This window comes from Ornithodoros turicata, unplaced genomic scaffold (assembly GCF_037126465.1).
Source record: "Ornithodoros turicata isolate Travis unplaced genomic scaffold, ASM3712646v1 Chromosome121, whole genome shotgun sequence".
In the NCBI taxonomy this organism is placed as follows: domain Eukaryota; kingdom Metazoa; phylum Arthropoda; class Arachnida; order Ixodida; family Argasidae; genus Ornithodoros; species Ornithodoros turicata.
This window is the reverse complement of record NW_026999303.1, coordinates 131136-153481: the sequence shown is the minus strand read 5'-3', so window position 1 is coordinate 153481 and position 22346 is coordinate 131136. Positions and strand designations below refer to the sequence as shown.

Below are 22346 nucleotides of genomic sequence, written 5' to 3'. Positions count from 1 at the left end.
AACCGTTTTTCATGTTACTAATTGTATTGGTTAGCTTTCGCTGACGTATCATGTCAAGCCATGTTATATTAATTTGGAACATGTTCTTCTTAGTAGCCAGAGCAGCTGATACACAGAGAGAACATAGCCCGTGTGTGTTTGTCTTTTCCACCGCAGCCCTTGGGTTTCCTCCCTGATGGCTACACATGTCAGGGATAGGTTTCAGAACCGGTAGTTCCCGCCAAGTGTGAATTGCTTTTCAGGGGATCATCACGCTGGCAGATGAAACATATGGTTTAAATTATTTACAGGACAGGAATTGCATAGCTTCACACAAATACTACTACTAAGACGTAAGAGTGGTTTCAAATCTAGCCTTTTTGTGTTCCTGACATTATCGCACAAGATGTAGTATCCACTATGATCCTTTATGTGGGGGGTATGTACAGTGCAATCAACAGATGCTATTTACAAATCTGTGTTTTCTACTGTGTTGAAATGGGGTATTTTGTATCAGAGAGCCATAGTGAAACACAGGGCCTCGAGGAACATGGCAGGGACTCTGGATGCTGCCTAAATTTCCAAAACACACAGCTCAAGGCAGCGGTTAAACAACAAGTGGTTAGAGAAATCCAAGATAGTTGCATTCGTAAGCAGTGCACTGTTGGATTTGCTTCTGTCAGAGATACGTTATCTCAAAGGGAACGCACAGACGCACTCAGAATGATACTAGGGCTGCCTGTGAAATAGAATGAGGAGAGGGGAAGATATATAACCCTTTTTCTTGTCTGTTATTCTATTGGTTAAATTGTCATTTTCTTAGCAGCATATGTGTGTATATTCCAGAGTCTGCTAATAAATAAATCAGTTTAGAGCTAGCAGTCGCATTGTATAGATGTCTCATCCTGTCCTTGGTTGCTTGTCATTCACTATGGCCATGCTTGCTATTGCAAAAACAGAAAACAAAAAAGACAATAGAAAAACACGGAAAGAGCGACCTAGAAAGCTGCCTGTTCTAGTGCTCACATGGAGGCAATGCAATGAGGTAACATGTTCCATTCATGAACTGTGCATAGTAGTACATATCACAACGGCAACCGATTATTCAGATTTTTCTTGAAGTACTTTGTTTTTTTTAGCTTTGTTTGCACAGTCTATTATTGGATCTTTATGTGATTCCCCTCTTCAGATACTTTAAGATTGCTGATGCTGTGCAGTTTGTTAATTTTGAAACTGTACTGTGCTGAGGTACAAAAACAGAATTGTCATATCTGCATTTGAGCACATAGGAATAATTTGTAAGTACTTTACTTGTTGACATTAATATTTGCACCAGGTCACAACATTGTTGATTTATGGAAAATGTAAATATATATATACTTAAATAAATAAATATATATATATATATATATATATATAGGGTGAGGTAAAAGGATTATCAAACGGCCACGAAGTTTTACAGAAGTTCAAAAAAAGACGCGGAAACAGATTTTAGGGAAGTTAAAAACACTAGTTTATTACATGGGGAGACGTTAAAAAGTAAAATGGGCAAGGGGTCGACGTTTCGACAGTGGCACTGTCTTCGTCAGGACAAAAGATGCGTAGCTGATTACACATTTCTTAAATAGGTTTGCTACATGACGTCATAATCGGTACGGGCACGCCACAGGCGTTTGTCAGTGAGTCAGATTCGGGATTATTCCAGAAGGTCAAGTCCGGGTGGTGATGTCATTCGCCGTAGGTCACTGTCCGCTTTGGGGAAAATTCCGGGAAGGGTGAGCGCTGCTTCAAACTTTGCTGAAAAAAAAAAAAAAAACAGAAGGGAAACGAAAAGGAGGAAAGTGTAGCTCATCTAGGCGGCCAAATTTCTTACCGTTGAAAGTGCTTCGTTAATGGTTGATTGGAATTTGTAAATGAGATAAGATTCGCGTTGTTCCCTGCACCGATCTGAGCTAAAATTTGACTGGAGAATAAAAAGTGACACGTTATTTAGTGAATGACCTGGTTGTTTGAAATGGCGAGAGACCGGGAGGTTTGGCTTTTTGGTAACGTCAGATCGGTGGTTGTTGAACCTGATCCGAAATGATGTTTTAGTCTGACCTACGTATTGTGCTTGGCACATGCCGCACTGAATGACATAAATGACGTTAGATGAATTACAGTCGAAGTCACCATTAATTTTGACGGAAAAATTGGAATTAGTACTTTTAAGTACTTGGGTGCTTTGCATTAATTTGCATATTTGACACCTTCGACCATCGCACGGGTGACAGCCGTTTCCTGGATGCGCTGCTTTGCTAACTTTAGAGCTAACTAGATTATCGTGCAGGTTGCGCGCGCGCCTGTAGGTTACCCGCGGTGGCTGAGGGAAAATTTGTCCCATGCGCTCTGATTGGAGAAGGATACTATGATGACGGTTTAGTATATTGTTAACGCTTGGAATATTGCTGCTAAATGTTAAGATGAGGTTTACGGAACCATTATCTAACACGCGTTTGTGGTTTTCGAACAGGGATTTGCGATCTGCTTTGCGGGCTTTGTTTAGAGCGTCGTCAACTAAGCTAGGTGGAAATTGACGACCGATGAATGTTTCACTAAGTTGAGCTAGATTTCTGTCCAAGTCATCGTCACTGGAACAGATGCGCCTGTATCGAAGTGCTTGGCTGTAAGGGATGGCAAGTTTAGTATGACGCGGGTGACAACTGTTAAATGCTAGATACTGTTGAGAGTCCGTAGGTTTACGGAACAGGTTTGTGGACAAGGCCCCGTTGGTTAACTTTACTTGGACATCAAGAAAGTTAACAGTTAAAGGGGAATAAGAATGGGTGAACTTGATGGCCGGATGTGCTTTGTTAAAGTCGCTGATAAATGTGATTAGGTCATCCTCTGAGTGTGGCCACACCATGAAGATGTCGTCGAGGAACCGCTTGTAAAGCGTGGGCTTCTTCAGGCGCTTAGACAGAAATTCTTCCTCTAGAGCTCCCATAAATATATTTGCATAGTTAGGTGCCATTTTTGTACCGATAGCCGTGCCATGAACTTGCAAGTAGATGGCACGGCTATGGGTACAAAAATGGCACCTAACTGGACCTAAATGGAGCTGGACACACCCCGGACAACAGGTTTTCAACGGGCGCGACCCCAGACCTTTCTGGAACTCCAAGGCTCTGACACGTAATCTCCCCGGCCGATGACCCAGGAACCTTCCGGAATCTTCCAGAACATGACTCACTGACGACTGCCTCGCAGTGGAATTGTACCAGCTGTGACGACACTTTTGTAACCTTTTAAAGGACGTTGTACATAGATTTTCGTCTCAGTCCCGAAGAAGGCGGAGCTTCCGTCGAAACGTAGACTCCCCCAGACCCTTAGGCGCCAACCGCATGGAGCGTCTTTTACAACCGAAATGGGCCAGCGTAGTCTCTGCCGAACCGCGCGGAACGTGAGCAGAGCTCTTCCAACCCCATGCGACGGATTCTCGGCGGGCGTGGTTGGCATGGTGACGCGCCGGCTGCCTGCTTGTGAACGCCGTAACGACATAAGTACGATACTAGTTGCGTTGTAGCTATGCTGATGAAAACACGCAATGTCATCTGTTTCTACTTTCGGAAAACTTCGAGCTGTCAAGATGTGCGTCCTCTTTTGTGCACCCGCGCGTCCCCGAGGCGCTTCTGGCTTCGCCTGGTTCCAGCTGGTCATGTTCTTTGTTGCTGGTCATGCTGCTAGTCGCTTGCTTTGGTTCACGATATTAAGTAATCACGGTAACATAATCGGACTGAGTATACATGAGAGTGGCGATCATGTGCTGGAAGCAGCAGCGATAAAATATGACAACCAGCTTCAGTCACATTCCAATTTCCGTCACATACAAATACCCGAGACGTCAAACGGGGACTCAAGTAATCAGTCATCGTAAGCGCGTGACACCATGAAGAAAGGCGACACACACACGAAGCGTACTGTCAAAAAAGTTTATTGACTCACATATATATTGTTTAAAAACTCGCTAAAATCTTCTTTGTCGATTACGCCATCGACGGAAACGGCGCCAATCCTCACCGCTCTTCGATAAGTATAAATACATTTGCTTAAACACGTAAATACACTTACGAGTTCGTCCGCGAGTTTTGTCCAGAATAAATGATTCGTCACGTCATTGTACTCGTCCGTCTTCACGTTCCAAGCGTTCAACATCGTACACCACGAATCGGGCAGCCATGTTTTCTGTTTATGTGCCGTGCTCGCCGTGCTGTAGGGAGGGCGGTCACGTGCACTTTCCTCTCGCTGCTGACTGGCTGGCTCGATTCCGCTCCGCTCGTCACTGCCGAAATTTCTATCCCGCCAGATATGAGCGTTTCGGCTGGGCGCCTATTGTTCTGCCGTTCGGTTGCACGCTCCGCTTGAATTCGGCTGGCAAATACGCTCCATGCGGTTGGCGCCTTAGTTTAAATGCCAACTTAATAAATAACTTTCCCCTACTCCCTACTTCAGTCTCTGGTGTCTTTTCTCCCCTATCTATATTCAACATCCTGGTCGTTCGAACCTCAATTTTGTAGCATATACATATATATATATATATTTATATAAATATTTATTTATATAAATATTTATTTGCTTGCCAAACAATGCACAAATGTGTTATTTTCTAGTGAGATATTCCCTGTTCACCAGACATAAATGTGGAAAAGTTAAAGAGGCACAACGATGGTAGAGTCTAGCGTTGCTTTTTGCCACTTCACATATATGCACTGAGTAGTGATAGATATTGCATTTGGTAACAATGGGCCGCTCAGGTTACATGCGACACGCACACGCACGATAAGATAGCTCAGAAAACAATGGAAATCATGTATCGATAGTGTGAACAATGGGTTCCCAGGTTTCAATAACATGCGCCGCCAGGATAAGGTAACGGTTAACTCGGGTAAACAATGGGAACTCACGTGTCGATAGTGTTTGATGGGCACCTGGATGCACGTTTAATGACATTTAATAACACGCAATGACATGTAATAACACGCAAATGACATGTAATAACACGCAAGTGACATGTAATAACACACAAATGACATTTAATAACAGGCAATAACATCTGATGACATTTAATAGTATTTTTCCGATCGGGTTGACGTCAGTCCGTCACCTAGTTTGGTTGCCGCGTCAGAGCGCCAGGTAGTTTCGGTTCCCACCAAGCGCCCTCTAGTTTTCAAGCTTTGGCCGTCTGTAGTTTCGGTTTCGGTTTTAAATGAATGGACGCCAAGCTTGGTTGCTCCACGTGTAGTTCTGGTTTCAGTTTCGAATTCCTAGGTGTTGCCAGATGCCCTCTGGTTTCAAGCTATTGACCGACTATAATTTCGGTTTCAAACCGCAGCACGCTAGTTTCGCTGTGACAACGTCAACGCATTTTCTGGCGATATAAATTAAGCGTACGCGTAGAAATTTCATCAGAAAAAGAAAAAAAAAACATGGTTGACCAGTTCTATGTGAACCTGCTCTCAAATGCATCTTTGGATGTGTTTCCCGACAACACAATGAGCAAGTTCCGAGTAAAGCTAGCCCATCCACAGACGTTGGAGGGTAGGTGGGAGGCCGCTTTAACAGAAATCAACATCCCTTTTGCGATTAAAAATGTAACTGACACAGTCAATAGTATATCGGAAACGACATTCCTTGGTTCTACGATTGAAGCAACAGAAAAGGTCAAGTTCAACGCTAATGAAAACATTCTCTTGTCTTTGAGACAATTTTTAGCAAAACATTTGCAGCATAAGACAAGAATTATACGTGGTAGCGGTCATTATGAGATACAACTTCCTCTGAACTATGGTTTGGAAATTAGCGCAACTCTTGCCGCTAAGCTTGGCATGGCTGAAAAGATAATCGGCTGTGGAGAGTTGGACAGAGGGTCACCCGTGAAGCTACTCAAATACCAGGTGGATACGGAAGAAACGATTAACATAGTTACCTATCGTTCACGAACAGTAAAGTATGAAGTTCCAGAAGGCTACTACGAATCGGGGAAGGACCTCGTTAATTCCATTAACCATGCCTATCGAACAAAACTTCATTTGTCGCAAGATGCTCGTCTCCTCGTATGTAACCCATACAACGGAATTTGTCACCTGGAACGCATGAACGATGGCTATGTGACCTTTCATCCTTATTTGGCTTTGATGTTGGGCTTCGGAAAGAGGACAACTTTCTCAAGTTATGCAGTCGCCGAACGAGACGTTTGTCTATTCCCTGCTCAAAACTATATTTTCATATACTGCGATGTCATCGAGAACGAATTTGTGGGTGACGTGACAGCACCACTTCTTCGATCGATACCATTCAGGGTCCAGGGTAGGAATGATGTGATGTCTTATTTATTCACAAACCTGTACTATAAATATGTATCTGCGAAGGAATTGACAACCATTCAAATCGAGTTGGCAAACGAGATAGGTGATTTCATTCCATTCATTTCTGGCTCTGGACGTGTCGGGTTGACGATCCACCTACGTAAATGTATATAACAAACCCACCATGTTGCATAGCACATTTTGGTGCAGGAAAGCGAGAGCATCTACCACACTATACTGCTCCCGAGCTTTATCAGATTGGAGGAGGCATATTTGGTGACGTATTGAGGGGTTTCTTGCCCATACTGACCAAGAAGGTAGCGCCATACGTTGGGAGAAAGCTCCTTGATACTGGAAGACATATAGCCGAGGAAGTCCAGCAAGGAGCATCATTTCGAGAAGCCGTCAAGAAAGGAGTAGACCGCACAGTGCATAAAACTCGTGACGAGTTACTTCAGAGACTCACAGGGAAAGGAAGAAAACGCAAGGCCGTTAAAAAAGCTCGACCTGCGGAGAAGCGGAGGAAATCTGACTTCTTTACTTGACAGAAAAAAAAAAATGTCTATTGCAGTAGTGCATAAAGATTCCTGTCTGTGTACTACAAACCAGCTGGAACTCTTCTCTCTTCCACCTACAAATTTTGCTTTGGAGAAGTCTGAATACGTCGAGTTTTTCCCAGTATCTGCTCCGACATCAAGCGGAGTGATCGAGTACAATGTTCCGGGACTCGGTGGGGGCTTCTTTGATCTTCAATCCAGCTTTTTGCATATTCAGTGCAAGATCATTCGAAAGAATGGAGATCCAGCGGTAACTACAACAAGCACTTCAACAACACCTGATGCAGTCATACCTGTCCAAGCGTTTGGTTCATCATTGTTTCAACACGTACATATCTACCTGAATTCAACCTTGGTTTCGAGTTTCGAACATTATGGCTACCGTTCCTACTTGGACATCATTACGAATGCCAACAATGTAACTCAGACACACACCCTTTCAGCAATGTTATACGAGCCAGACCCTTTAGGCACGAGTGAGGTATATGCTCCCACATCTGATTCAAAAGGAGTTTTCGCTCGTTACAAGCGAACCAAAGGATCGGCACTGTGTGACATGTACAGCCCAATCTTCAGCGACATATGTCAACAACAGAAGCTCATTCTTAACGGAACCGATATTCGAGTTGTGCTACGTCAAGCGTCGGATGATTTTCGTCTCTTGCAAGCTGATGGTGCAACAGAAAAGCACACTGTGGAATTTTCACGTATCGTGCTCTATCTCCGACGTGTTCAGTTATCGCCGAGTATACTTGTTGGTATAGAACGAAGACTTCAAACAACACCTGCAGTATACCTTCTCCGAGGACTGGAAATTAAGTACAGAACCATCGCCCCTAACCAATCTCAGGTGATATTTGACGACTTGTACAGCGAGCGAGTTCCCTCCAAGTTAACAGTATTGATGGTCAGGAGCGATGCCTACCAAGGTAGCAGACCACGAAACCCATTCAAGCTTGAGAACTTCAAACTAAAACGAGCACTACTGGACGTTGGTGGACAACAGTACACGGATGAGTTCGACTTCCAACGGGACATCTATTCCAAAGCCTATATACACCTGCTTCACAAACTAAAACGCAAGGATATACCAATAGCTCCAGCTGCGTATGCAAAAGAGACATTTATGCTTTATTACCATCTGACTCCAGATGCAGAAGTGAATGCTCTTTGTCCTGTTGTTCAAGCCAACGTTCGTCTGACCCTAACGTTTGCTGCCAATCTAACAGAAGCAGTTACGGTGTTGTTTGTATCCGAAACACCACGTGTGCTAGAAATCAACAAAGACAGACGAGTGAAATTTGTCTGAAAAATAAACATGGAGGAGTGGCAGTTCTATGCAGCATTCAGTAGACACTACTGCACCAGAGAACTGTTTCGGGGAACCTTTGCATGCAATGAAATCGCAAGACAGGAAGCCATACCCGGGATTTATGTGATTAACACAGCTCCAAGGAGCAGTAACGGTGAACACTGGACCATGACTTATGTTTCCGGTGACAATGTAGTTACGTATTTTGATAGTTACGGCATTCAGCCCGTCTACAAAGAATTCTACCAATTCATTCATCCTACCAGGTCATTTTACTATAACAAGAAAAGACTTCAGGGCTATGGATCAGCTACATGTGGCCTCTACTGCCTGTATGTAGGCAGCATGCTCGCTTGTGGATTCTCGCTCCGAGAGTGCACTCAGAGATTTTCGTCAACGAACTTCACGCTGAACGACAAGCTGGTACCCGTCCTTGTACGGAAGCAATTCCCAAGAAAGACAGACAACATGTCATGTTGCAGTGTACTTTGACACAATAAAATTGTATTTATTTCCATGTCGTTACAGGCACAATCTTATATATATATAAAAAACAGCATTACAACAACAACAGCCAGGTAGGGCAACATATGCATAAAAACTGTCTACATCTTTCCATTGGATGCGTACCCAAAGGGTAACGTGTGGATACCATCCTCACAAATGAAACGCTTTGTGTCTAGGGGATTTAAAGCTACTTTCGTAACACATACACTTTTATTTATATTTTCCTTGCGCACAATGAGGTTCTGACAAACTTTGTACACTTCACCAAGCTTAAGAGAGTCTATGTACATTGAATAATGCAACTTCTGGGCTTCACATTGTTTCACCCCCTTAGCACGATTGTATCGTCTTTTACTATGGAGGTCTAGTGCATAGAGCTTTGGTTTCAGGCAACAGAACCCTAGGATGTGGTCGTGGGGCATTTCGTTCTTAAATTTTCCTAGCACCATCTTGTTTTTCGTAGAATACATCGAGTCATCACAAGAATGACCAGATGTATCAAGGTGGGTATCGGCGAGCTCCGCAAGGGCCTTCTCATCGCTCAGCATCACGATATAAGAATCTGTGTCCATATACAAGAGCCTTGTGTCCGGGGCTACCCGAAGCAAGTTGTTATAATAAAAGTCATACATCATGACTTTAGACAGCTCGAGAATAGTGAACCCCAGGTACAGAGGCTGTCGCATACGGACTATCGATTGAGCGAACTGAAACAAGACTACGTTAGAGCTTAGAGCCCTGAATTGTTTGAGGTTCGGTTTACGCAAGAACCTCAACACTTGCTCCTCGGAAGTTGCTAAGCGACAGTCGACGAACTTTCGTACATCCATACATGTTTTCCCATATACGGAGTTAATTAAACTCTTGTACAGGTTACGTTCGAAGGTATTGGTTGCCTGCTTGCGTAGTTCATGATGGAAGTCAACATAGGATCGCAGGAATGGTTTTTGTTTGAACCTGAGCACCCGGTGAATTTTCTCGAGCCGAAGACCCAACTGTAGGTACAACTTTAGACTGCGATAATGAAGAAAATACTTCTTCTTGTCAAGCAGTGTAAGGAGTAATTTCGGTTCTATATCATGCTGTGGGAGGTTAAATTTTTTCATCAGGTCTTTCTGATAATCCGAAAGCAACTCATACGGGACGCTCATTTTTTCGGGCGCGAGCGGTAAATCTTTATGTCGTTCGTGGAGCTCTTGTACGTAGGCCAGGTCTACCTCTAAAAAATAACCAACGTCTGCATAATCTGCAACAAGGGTTACATCTAAACCTGCAACCTCTTCGGGTGACAGCCATTCAAAGTCTCCGAATGGGAGTGGTTCACGCATCACTGTGCCATAGAGTCCATTTATGTCCATGTAATGAATTATGGTCTTTGGTTTTTCGGGATCGTACTGATCTGTCCCTGGGACATTTGCAGTGGCCATTCGCGTTGAACACTGGGTCATACCACCACGCAGGCCCCGTTCAATTAACAGATAGGCATCGGGATCGTGGATTAAATCCAGATTAATCCGGCTCATTTTTAGTGCGCAAGACATGCTTAGTCCCGGGAGTGACACGAAATGAAGTGGTTCAATTTTGTGCGTCTCCAACGCCCATATTCGGAAGTTTTGAAACACGTCTGCCAGAAGCAATGCGTCCGTCAGAAGGTACAAATCCGAGTACTCGCCCAGGCTCTTCAGTTGAAATTTTTCAAACACATTTTGCGCATGGCGGTAATCTTCCTCGCTCACTTCTGATCCGTTCAGTTGGTTAAAGAACTGGTCACGTGATGGCAAACAGGGCTCGTCGTAACGTTCAAAAGAGGTAACGTAGTTATAACAGAAAACCCCTTTACGTACAACCAACCTGAAGTAGTCCTCCTCTGCGAAAAACTGACGCAGACACCTGAAGTTAGATTCACCTTTGTCACATAGATTTTTCGTCAGTGTGTCGAGACTAGCATTGAGGAAGCTTAACGAGTCTATGAAGCGGAACACACCAATGTCTATAGCCTTAAACTTTTGACAACTGGAGGCTATCACTCTGATGTCTGTCTTCCGAAGCAGGTGCAGATGAGCTACTATGAATCCGAGGTCATAATTGGCATTATGTGCAATGATGGGCACTTTCCGTGGTATCCGCAGTTTCAGATTACATCCCTGACACAATGATTGGCGAAATTCTCCACTTACGTGATCATGGTCTCGCACTTTCTGCTTCTTAGTGAATGGTTCTTTACAGATGTTACAGTGAGTGGCTTCAGAATGTTCGAGTTCGTCTTCTGGGGTCATTTGCAAGGGCACAGTCTCGTGCAACATCGCATACAGCTCATCATGCAAATTACGCAATAGTTCCATGAAAACGGAAACGCAGTCTGCACCACGGTAAATATGTTTCTTCAAGACATACGAATCGCACGAGCGTACGACGAGGAGACAGAAGGATGAAGGGATGTGTTCCTCGTAGACATTCCCGCCTCCCGAACACGGTGATAGTACACTCTCAAAGTCGTATACACAGTAGAAGGGAACTTCCGACATCAAATGCTCTCCGGCAAACGACAGTGTCTCACCCTTCTTTGGAAAAATAGTCTTGGACACTTTTTGTTGTTTACACATTAGTAGATGATCGGCGAGTACACCCGGGGTGGTGAAACCCATCGTACACCGTTTGCAGTGAAAATAACCAGGTGGTGTGAACAAAGCATTGAAATTAGTAATGAGTACAAAATGGAAGTCAATCAGCAGTAGGTCGACATGCTTCTTGCACTGGTGGTCAACAACCTTAATCGGGTAAACATATTTTTCATCTTTGTCATAACCGTACACGTTAATGCTCACATCGTTCTGCTTCTCAAACATTTCTACATCTTTCGGGAACACTACAGGAAACGTCTCTGGAAATACATATTGAGACAGGTATGACCTGTAGGATGAAGCTCTGCGTCTGTAAGAACCCTTTGCAGGATGTAGACCGGCAAGTACGCAAAATGCGAAACACATGTTCTGTTCACTATCCTCGTGAAGGTCGACATTCAGAAGACACCGACACTTTTTTTTCAATTCGTTTGGCAATTCAAAGTCGGTACAACCAATGAGCTGTGGTGCGAGACGACCGACATGAAGAATGCAGGCGTGAATTCGAAATAAGAAAAATCCCGACCCTTGCATTTCAAGCTTTTCTAAATTGTTGGTGACTTCAGTGCCTACTTCAATGACAGCACGTTCTACGTCTCGTTCCGACCACAGCGTATGCACACTCGAAGGAATAAATTGAGTGACAAATATGATCTCATCCTCAGGCGTATGTCGACCGAGTTCCGCCTTCAGCAAAACATAAAAGCGTAACGGAAATCCGAAATGTCGAAGTACACCGGCAAGGTAGCGTCCGTTTTCATGAAAGAATGTGCTGACATCCTGCCCGTCGTCGTCTCTGTCATGTAGATGAAGCTCATAGCGGTTGGTATAGTTGCGGAGCGTACAGAGTGTCTCACAAAATGGGATACAGGGTGTTGCAAGGTTATGAACGTTAGCCAGATGAACTTGAAGTCCCAGCGCTGTTGTGTAGTGCTGCCGATCGGCCGGAGGACAAAGGTGGCATGTCACCATTTCTTTTTATTTTTTTACTCGGATTGACCGAACACGATGTCTGGCGAAAGAAGACGTTTCCCCTCTTTTCCAACTCGCTCTTTCTTCTCCATCCAGAGCCCGCTCGTGTTCCTCATGTCTTCGATGTCTTGAGTGCTTAGTTTATGAAACCGAGCTGGAAGGAACACCTTTACGTGCTCGTGATCCTTCATAATTTCTACGTAGACCGCCTCGCCATACCTCGTTTCAATTTTGTTAACATCAACCACATCATACTTGATGTTTTTAGGAATTGTCGCCATTTTTTGAAACTCTCCACATTTCTTTAACTTGTCAAGTTTATGCAAGATCGACGAAGACATGATGCTTACTTGTACACTGATGCAATGATGACGACGATGATCCTTCGGACACGTTGGACCGACTGAAAACAAAAGGAGCACATGTTAGAACACTGCAAAATATTTCATCATTCTGAACACCATACCTCCTCAGAAGGAGGTTCGAGAGTGAAGGAGCTGAGCGTCAGACAGTTCTTATATAAGAAGTTGCCAGCATGGCAACCTTGAGGAGTCTTCTTTTTTTTTACATCGTCAACTCTGCAGTCGAACCTACCTTTGCAGTTTGCTTTTTTTCCCTGCAGTTTGCAAGCACGGACTTGTTTATCTAACGAAACGTATCTTGACCAGACTTCATTCCCTTGCACGAAATGACAGTGATAGCACCTTTTAGGCTCGTGACGCCTGCCTCGGTGTCAATTTCAGGGGCTAGTCAAAGTGGGAAATCCACCTTCGTGGCACGACTAATTAAACACAGAGCTGTCCTCTTTGACAAACCGTTCAAGCAAATATGGTATATCTATCTTTATAAGCAGCCGGTATTCGATACTCTTCCTGAAGTAAATTTCAGTCAAGACATCCCTGCAGATCCGGAGAATTATAGCCACTCATTATTTATATTTGACGACTGTTTAGCCGACCGACAAAGACTCAAAGAAATCTGCAAATTTTATATCGCTGGGTGTCACCACCTGTCAATCACGGCTGTGTTCATCTCGCAATACCTGTTCGTCAACGACCCTTTGTATCGCACAATACAATTCAATAGCACGGCTCTCGTTTTATTTCGTTCACCACGCACTACAGACCAGCTGCGTATGCTGTCCAGGCAGATTTTCGGGCGAAATGATTTGTTGCCCACGATATATAAAGATGCCTGTCAGAAACCATACTCATATTTAGTTATCGACTTGTCTCAACAGAGCAACGATCACTATAAGGTGTGGACCAACATTTTCCCGGATGATCACAGACAGATCGTATACAGGTCATGAAAAGGCTTAACAAACACATTCGTTTCCTTCGTATGATCGCTGAAGCAAAGACAGGGGAAGATCGTTACAGCCTGATTCAACATGCCAGCAGGGAACAGCTACGAACAATCAGGGAGATTTGTATGAACCTCTGCAAAGGAAACATCGACGTACCGGCGAAAGTTAAAAAGCAATTGCAGCCTTTTGCAACACCCATTAGGACACTGGCTTCCAGGCAAGACCGTGCAGATGTGAAGAAAATTAAACGGATTCTTCATCAGTCCGGCGGGTTTTTGCAATTTTTGTTGCCCCCCTTGTTAGGTCTCGTTTCAAGTTTAGCGGGCAAAAGCATCGCAAAAGCAATCGGCATTTAAATAATGCAGAAATACGAGCTTGTTCCCTATCGGGAAAGCACTATTCCGTCGATATTGAATAAACAGGAGCCTGATGATATCAAGGCCAAGGAGATCATCCAGTACTTGCACAAGCTATTGCATCCTCCCGCGAACACATTAAGACAGCCTAGTGCAGCAGGTGAGGAGACAAATCATGTGGCATCGACAAGAGAGCAGACACAGATTCAAGCGGACGAGGAGGAAGATGCCATCGTTAATTTTATGAGCAGCGGCTACAAGATGAGAGCAAGCCAATTACTGCGTTTACTAAAACCCGTGCTCGGCTGGAATAGTAAAACGTTTGAGCTCATTGTCAATGGTGAACAAATACCAAATACCAACGTTGTAGACCTTGTTTATTATTTGGTCACAAGAGCGCGAAATGTGTGGCGACCCACGTATCTCGAGAGGATCCTACCACTATTGGTCAAGCTAAATATACCGACACTTATCGTACATCCATCTCGACTTGAAAAGGAGACTGCAGAGCCATCAGCCGGTAGTCCTACGTTTACACCTGAGACACCTCGTCGACGCATTTCTCCGGTTATCACAAGAGCGGCTAAGAGACTTCGAGAATGGAACCGGTATTGAGCACGTTGGAAACGCAACAGGAACACTGTGGTTACCTTCGGGACGAAAACATTCTGGCGCATTTTCCCGCACGACACAGGAAGAAGGCCCTCGCCATTCTGCAGATGCTAAAGACCGTATTTGCGATAGATGAAGAGGGAAGGATTATCTGTCATTCTCGCGTTGTTCCAAGTAGTTCCGTCATCGAGCTTATAAAATACGAACTGCACAATCGATCGCCCTCTTGGTACAAAGGTGACGTGGCAGCCGTTATAAATGCCTACTTGTCATTCGACGGACTTCGTGTTCGTGGAAGAAAATTGTGCTAATGGCTGCTTACGTGGACGTATACCATCCTGGTGCTCTAGGTGGTGTTCAACGACTCGCACGAGCGATCGGTGAAAAGCCGGCGAAGGTTGCCAAGTTCCTGGAAACCAGTGATGTGTACTCTCTCTTCAGAGAACTTAAGCGACCACGTCAGTTCCGGAAGACCATCGTTTTGGGTGCGAAGGATATATTCCAAATAGATTTGAAAGACCTTCAGAAACTGTCGAGATACAACAAGGGTTTTCGCTATCTTTTGTTTTGTATCGACGCATTTTCTCGTATGCTTGCTGTAGTGCCTGTGCAGAATAAACGAGCAGCGGAAATTATACGTGGACTGAGACTCGCTTTTAGACGTATTGGGACTCCGAGACTGATTCATTCAGACAGAGGTACAGAGTTCACCAATAAGTCAGTCGGAGCATTTTTAAAATCAAAAGGGATATCTCTCTTCCACACTAATTCAAATACGAAAGCAAGTATTGCAGAACGATCTATTCGAAGTCTTATGACGCCACTTTATCGTGCTTTTGAATATCAGGGACATAAATCGTACTTGAAAATTTTACAGCCTCTGGTCAAAGCATATAATCATCGTGTTCATAGAACTCTGTCGGCACGACCTGTGGATGTCAACAAAGAAAATGAACATTTATTTAGACAAAAGCTCTATCCTACTCCGAGCAAACCCCCAGAGAAGCCACGTTTTCGCGTTGGCCAGCTTGTCAGAATAGCAAAGTCTAGACACCAGTTAGTCAAAAGTTATCTTGGTTCGTTTACGCGTGAAATTTTTGTGGTGAGAGCAGTCAAGATTGGTTACCCGAATACCTATCTCTTACGTGACCAGCAGGAAGAACCTATTGAAGGTCAATTTTATGCAAGCGAATTAACACGTGTGCAGCCTGGAAAGGGCCACCGCATTATAAAAAGACGCGTTCGGAATGGAAAGGTGCAGTACCTGTTGCAACCTTCTGGAAGTCGTAGAAGGACTTGGGTTCCGGAGAACTACCTGCCACCACCGACGACGAAATGACTGGCGATCACTGGTCCGATGTCGAACAGCCAGCCAACGCTGGCGATTCCTGGTCCCAATCGGGTGATGATGTGTGCGGCATGCGGGACGTTACCCAGGATCATCAACTCCAAGGAAAATGTCGCCATCCTCATACCTGTTGGAATGACGTGTTAGAATGCGGTTCATCGAAGTCAACGGACGACACAGTGCTCGTCGCAGCATTTAAGATAACCAGAGACATTTTCCTGTTCCAGTCCCTGCCTCTGAACCTTCCCGCGAAAAAGACTGTGTGGGAGTCTTCAAAAACAATGTATGCCAGGGTGCACAGGAAGTGTGAGCACCTATCCGACCACCCGTTCGACCTGGTCTCCGAATGGGGAAAACAGATGAGCTCAATATTCAGCTATTACGGTGATCGTGACGTCGACGTAATGCAACTGGTGGCCGAAAGTCTATGTATCATGTACTACGCAATGAAGACTGGCTACCATTACCTGGCTGTGTACATAAACGACATGACAATTGACCTGTTGCAAAATAGGTTGTCACCCAAAGACGCTTACCAATAAATATTGAAATCCATGACGAGTTGTCTCATTTTACTGTAGGTCGTCATGGTAAATAGATGTCCGGAGATGTTCTGCTACACCTTGTCCTTTCTGAGTGCTGTTTCCCTGTTCGTTTTCGTAGCTACAACAGAATTTACAAAACCAACACTGAAACAGGGAAAATGCACTACCGTGACTCAGATTGACCATAACATCTACGTCCACCGATGTCCAGCTGCAGTAACTGCCGTACGCCTTTGGCTCAGCAATGGTCATCCGACGAGATACGGAGTAAATCTGTCGCAAAATGATACACGTCAACTATGGCATTGCTTGAAAGAAGCAAATGTCGCGCACAATTATTATAACTTCGAGTGCTCGAAGCTATGTGAAATAAGTTTCGAACCCAGGCAAGTAATAGAACGATGTCCCGGCAATGTGTACAATATTGCAAGACTCATTGGGAGTGGAAAGCACAGCGGTTACGGTATCACTCTTTCGAAATCGGCTACCATGTCTCTGCTGTCTCATCTGAGCGAAACAATAAAAAGAATTTAAAACAAATACATGCCCGCATTTCATTTAGCTATAAAATACACTGTAACACAAGAAATGGTTTGAAATACTCACATCACTTGGCTCTTACGTGGCACACTCACTGCTGGAAGCTCGTACGTGGCAGACAGCGTATACCACCAGTCGAAAATTCATCTTGCGAGGGCGATAACGGTTTCTTTTTTGTGTGTGTGTGGTTGGTGTTCCCAAAGAGCGTTTGGAAAAAGCCAGACGGGTGTTTCGCGGTTGTGTTATCATACCAAAAGAAGAAGAAAAAAGAGCGCGTCGGCAAGAGGTATCGCATTTCACATGCTGCTCCTGCGAAAGGAGAAGCTGTCCACGATGCATTCACGTGATCCTTCCTTCCCTTGAAATAAAACAAAAATGAAGGGTCTTATAAGCTAGCTGTCGACGACTGAGACCGATCAGACCTTCATCGACGACGCAACTTTGAAAGGATGTGAGTATACCTCTTGTCTTTATGCCTTTTTTTTTGTTATTTTTATTTCGAGACCATCACAGCTGGTAACCGCAATACGTAGTCATGCAATGCTTCTCGATTCGTTGTATGCTGTTGTCGCAATGCGCAACACAAGTTTGGAAATGTGTGTGTATAGAACACCTCTATTTTATTGTGATTGTTGTCACTGGGTTATTTACTTCCAAACGTCGTACTCCTATGCAAATGCATGACACAGTAACAGAGACATATCGGAAAGTGGAAAACGTTAACCGATTCTTTGAGAATGCTGCTTGTTGTTGTTGCGTGACACCTGATCGAGATTTGAGTCATCCTAGACTTTGTCCTGATTGAGAAGAGCATTCACAGGATGTTTCGTTTTCCCTTTGTTTTTGCAGATTGCTTCTGTACAAGGATGAAGTCAAGCAAGACTCTGGTAATTTGTAACATATCTTTTCGTTAGTTGAATAAAAGAGTAGTAAAATAATGTGCTGAAATAAAAAAGGAATATATACAGTGTTGTCTGGTCTCTGATATACATCATTATTTGAGTGTACTTATCAAATGGGGGGAAAAAATCATGCTGTGACGCGGCATTTAGTTTTTTGTCAAATGAAACCGTAAGTACAGACGGTCAAAAGCTTGAAACTAGAGGGACATCTGGTAACCATTCAAAAACCTGCGTTGACGTTGTCACAGAGAAACTAGCGTGCTGCGGTTTGAAACCGAAATTACAGTCGGTCAATAGCTTGAAACCAGAGGCCATCTGGCAACACCTAGGAATTCGAAACTGAAACCAGAACTACACGTGGAGCAACCAAGCTTGGCGTCCATTCATTTAAAACCGAAACCGAAACTACAGACGGCCAAAGCTTGAAAACTAGAGGGCGCTTGGTGGGAACCGAAACTACCTGGCGCTCTGACGCGGCAACCAAACTAGGTGACGGACTGACGTCAACCCGATCGGAAAAATACTATTAAATGTCATCAGATGTTATTGCCTGTTATTAAATGTCATTTGTGTGTTATTACATGTCACTTGCGTGTTATTACATGTCATTTGCGTGTTATTACATGTCATTGCGTGTTATTAAATGTCATTAAACGTGCATCCAGGTGCCCATCAAACACTATCGACACGTGAGTTCCCATTGTTTACCCGAGTTAACCGTTACCTTATCCTGGCGGCGCATGTTATTGAAACCTGGGAACCCATTGTTCACACTATCGATACATGATTTCCATTGTTTTCTGATATATCTTATCGTGCGTGTGCGTGTCGCATGTAACCTGAGCGGCCCATTGTTACCAAATGCAATATCTATCACTACTGCACTGTTATTCGTGTGCACATGTAGGAATAGGAAGGTAGAGGATGCACATAAAAAATTTCGTATGCAGTATGCTAACGGATTGCTTCCATGAAGCCTTTTTATTTATTTTTTTATAAATTCTTTGTATAAATGTTATTTTTGATTTTATATAAATTTCATATTACATATTGTATACTTATATTTTTATAAATTTTATAAACTAAAAACTAAAGTTACACGGCCCCTGTAAGAGTGCCCTTTACAAATGGTTTGGTAACGTGTCTCGAACTGTAAAGGTAAGGGGCAATCGAGAATGCTGCAGACAAGGTTGCAACTTACATATTGCTTATCACGTCCTACATACAAAGTGATTTGTACAATAATTCCTGAGCACGGAATTAATCTCGAGGCTGGCCAGTGATGTCACCCAGGACGACAAGTCACATAATTGCCTTTAACACTTTTACATCCCATGGGCTGAGTTGTGAATTGAAAGAGCACTCTACAGAAGGATAAGGTGCACCTGATTTCTAGGATCTATGCTATGCCCTAACTCTTCAGACACCACATTTCTAAGTGGCAATATGTGCTCTGGTACTTCTTTTGTGTCTGCATAGTGTGCAACCACATGGCTACTGGAGCTTTTGTGTGCATGTTTTTGTGCGACGGTGTTCATTACAAACAATATCCAGATGTTAGACATAAAATGCAGTAGTTTGTAGCGTACCCCACACAACGCAGCGTGACATGGGAGTGTGCGATTCAAAGAATCCCACAAAAAGTTTAAAATGTGATTTGTATTTCGTTTTACGTCTTTCGTCGTTACATACCATCGTCGACGCTGTTGCACATTGATAAATCGTACGTAAAACTTGTCCCATAGCAGTATGCGGTTTCTCAAATACATAGCACAATTTTCCTGCAGTAATAAAACGCTGTCGGCATTTTCTTGCTGACACGGCTGTCGAAACGTCAGCCTCTACAATGGGCAAGTGCTGTAATGGGGCTAACGCAGACGCGACTTGATACAAATTGTACGTGCTCACAAAACACAAACGACGAATTCCAGTCACAACATCGCACAGAGGTTGGTTCGCGAATGAGTTCGCAGCTGCTGCACTGTTTACTTATCGCGGAACGGTGGAACCCGGCTGTCCGCCATCTTCAAGCACAGATACGTGAAGCCGCGAGAAGTCGTAGCTGAAATCCACTGACAAGTATGAAGGCGCGTACACGTCACAATGCCCGTTCGGGTGCATCTACGTCATAAAAATGGCTGCGCCCATGTGTGTTTCGGAATGAATTACCTATTTTTTTTTATATGGTACTGTACCGAATTGAGAGAATGAAGGTGTATTTTGGTGAGAGCTGGATGTGGGCTTTCAGAATATCACAACCGTTTCGACTATTTGGGATATCGGCATAGCTGACCTGTAACCTGCCAGGACAGGGATACGTTGGGGGTGTGAATATTTAAATCTAGCACACGGTAGATATCGGGAGGACGGAAAAAGGTAAGACAGCCATCATTGGCGACTACCAGTGCCAAGCTGTCACCCACGTCTTCAATTTCACGGCCCGTAAAGTCTGTCCTGATGTTCCCTTATGCAGTGTTGTGACCGTTGAGATCGGCGCAGAAGAACAGGCGGCGCGGGCAGGACTTCCTTATGAGGCAGAAGCACTTGGCGATATCAACCTTCTCAGCAAGACGGACATAGGGAGACACCACATCCAGGAACCGTTTCCGGAAGAACACTCTTGCACCGACAAATTCAGCATCATGGCCACGGGCCACGCTGAGCTCTATATGGTAGTGCACTACATCCTCTCTTATAAATAGGGCTACACTTCCAGTGGGAAATGTGGGAATTGATGTCGGCGTAAGCTTCGTGTGACCAGTAATGCCAGCCGCTACTGGATGTTCACACTCACTCAGCGCCACAATAGGCACTGGATGCTTTATGAGCCGGCACTGAAGCTCTGAAGTCTTGCTCCTAGCACGATTACAGTTCCACTGTAGAAGAATAGGCATGTATTGATGGTTTGAAGCTCGGTTGCTCTTCTTTGTCTTTACCTTTTCTTTTCTTCATTTTTTTTGGAATAGCAAGCCGACCGTCGTCTGGCTGACCTTTCGTTTCTTTTTTTTCTTAATAAACATATTCCCTCCCCCCACTTTGTTGGTGCACTAGCCATGGCGCTGATGGGCAGCTAATTAAGTGTAGACGTCGTTGTGATGAAGATCTAGGCATCGACTGGACTGCTGAGGGAGTGTTGAATAAGCAGAAGTAGGCGAGATGAGAGAGAGGATGCCCGGCTGACAACCAGAAGCACCCTATGACTGCTTTCAGCATAGTGAGTACCAGGCGGACCATGGTGGAGATAGTGGAACCCGGTTGAGGCATGGTATGGTATGGTATGGTATGGTATATAACCATGCCCCACGTAACATGCCCTGCTCCTGAACCCGGTTGAGGATGAGCACCTGATTTTGCTGAGGATCCGGCAGGATTCGGCAGGGGCGGACGCTGAATCAGGGGCCTCCTGAGGTCTAGTTGCCGATTCCTTTGAGGCACAAGTAGCGCGCAGCATCGCTCTATAATGCATCGATGTTTTGGTCCACATGCCGTTCGAAAGGGTTGGCTACACGGGCTACGAGGGTAGGGCCTCACTTGTTTTCTGGGAATCAGAACCGTCTGTGCTTTGCTGGGATTTGCCAGTGTGTTTGTTTCGCAAAATGTTGCGAGCTTCACGCCGCGTAATTTGATTGTTGCTGCTCTAAACGAGAGCAGCGGTCTCTGGCTCCTGGACTGGGCAGGAATTGCCCTATGCCACGTGGTCCTACTCGAAATTTACACATTCCATTGTGTTGCTTTTGGCGCTTTTCTTTCCTTTCTGAGGGCCACCGGCCTCCTTCACGAACTGTAGGGATTCCCTTCCCTCGTCATCCTCTCATATGAACCTCTTTGGAATGGGGTAGGGTCCTGCACCCAACGCAGGGAAACATCCCACATCATCATCACCCATTCATCTATGTTGTTGTTGTTGTTGTTTTGTTGCAGTCTGTAGCCGTGTGATCGCAGACACATTGTGCGCAATATAATACGTAGTGCGCAAATAGTAGTGCTTAAATAGTAAGTGCGCATGTAATCTAGTAGGTCATGGTCTCAGCTCGCTTTCACACTCTCTATAATATTTTATCTACGCGCGACATTCAGGGGATATCCAGCGTAGATTCAACTAGGTAGCTAAGGCGAAAAAAAAAAAAAAAAAACCTGATCCGGCAACTCTGTCATCTCCCTGACTCGCGCGATCATGGGTGTTGGTAGCGCATGTACGATCGCAAAGAAAAAAATATTTACGACGCGTGCATGTGTGTACTGCTAGTTTATTCATAATTTAAGTATAGGAGAAGTTATCTGTCGCCCCACTAGTACACATATATGAAAGCATCTACCACTTGAGTACGCTTGTTGGATCGTACATCCTTGTATCCGTGCCGTGTGTCCGTGCATTGTAATGCAGATTCGTACACTTTTTGGATTAAACAGGAAGCGACGTTCACACCTCGAAGCTGTAGACC

At 44.4% G+C, this 22346-nt stretch overlaps 1 protein-coding gene across 2 annotated transcripts; it reads right to left on the bottom strand.

Moving 5' to 3' along the window:
* Positions 1–8663: 8663 nt before the first annotated feature.
* On the bottom strand, positions 8664–17486 carry LOC135371783 (uncharacterized). Of its 2 annotated transcripts, XM_064605738.1 has the most exons (5): positions 17069–17486; positions 16454–16735; positions 15834–16044; positions 12643–12695; positions 8664–12446 (listed from the first exon to the last, which is right to left on the bottom strand). In XM_064605738.1, the coding sequence occupies exon 5, from the start codon at positions 12290–12292 to the stop codon at positions 8798–8800; it is 3495 nt and encodes a 1164-aa protein (XP_064461808.1). In that variant the 5' UTR covers positions 12293–12446; positions 12643–12695; positions 15834–16044; positions 16454–16735; positions 17069–17486; the 3' UTR covers positions 8664–8797. The 2 variants fall into 2 exon arrangements, with proteins under 2 accessions (XP_064461808.1, XP_064461807.1); XM_064605737.1 differs by having other exon boundaries at positions 8664–12695; positions 16454–17486.
* Positions 17487–22346: the final 4860 nt, after the last annotated feature.

Bases quoted from the DNA above. Each gene is read 5' to 3' on its own strand.
- LOC135371783 (XM_064605737.1), bottom strand. From the start codon at position 12,292: ATGGTGACATGCCACCTTTGTCCTCCGGCCGATCGGCAGCACTACACA.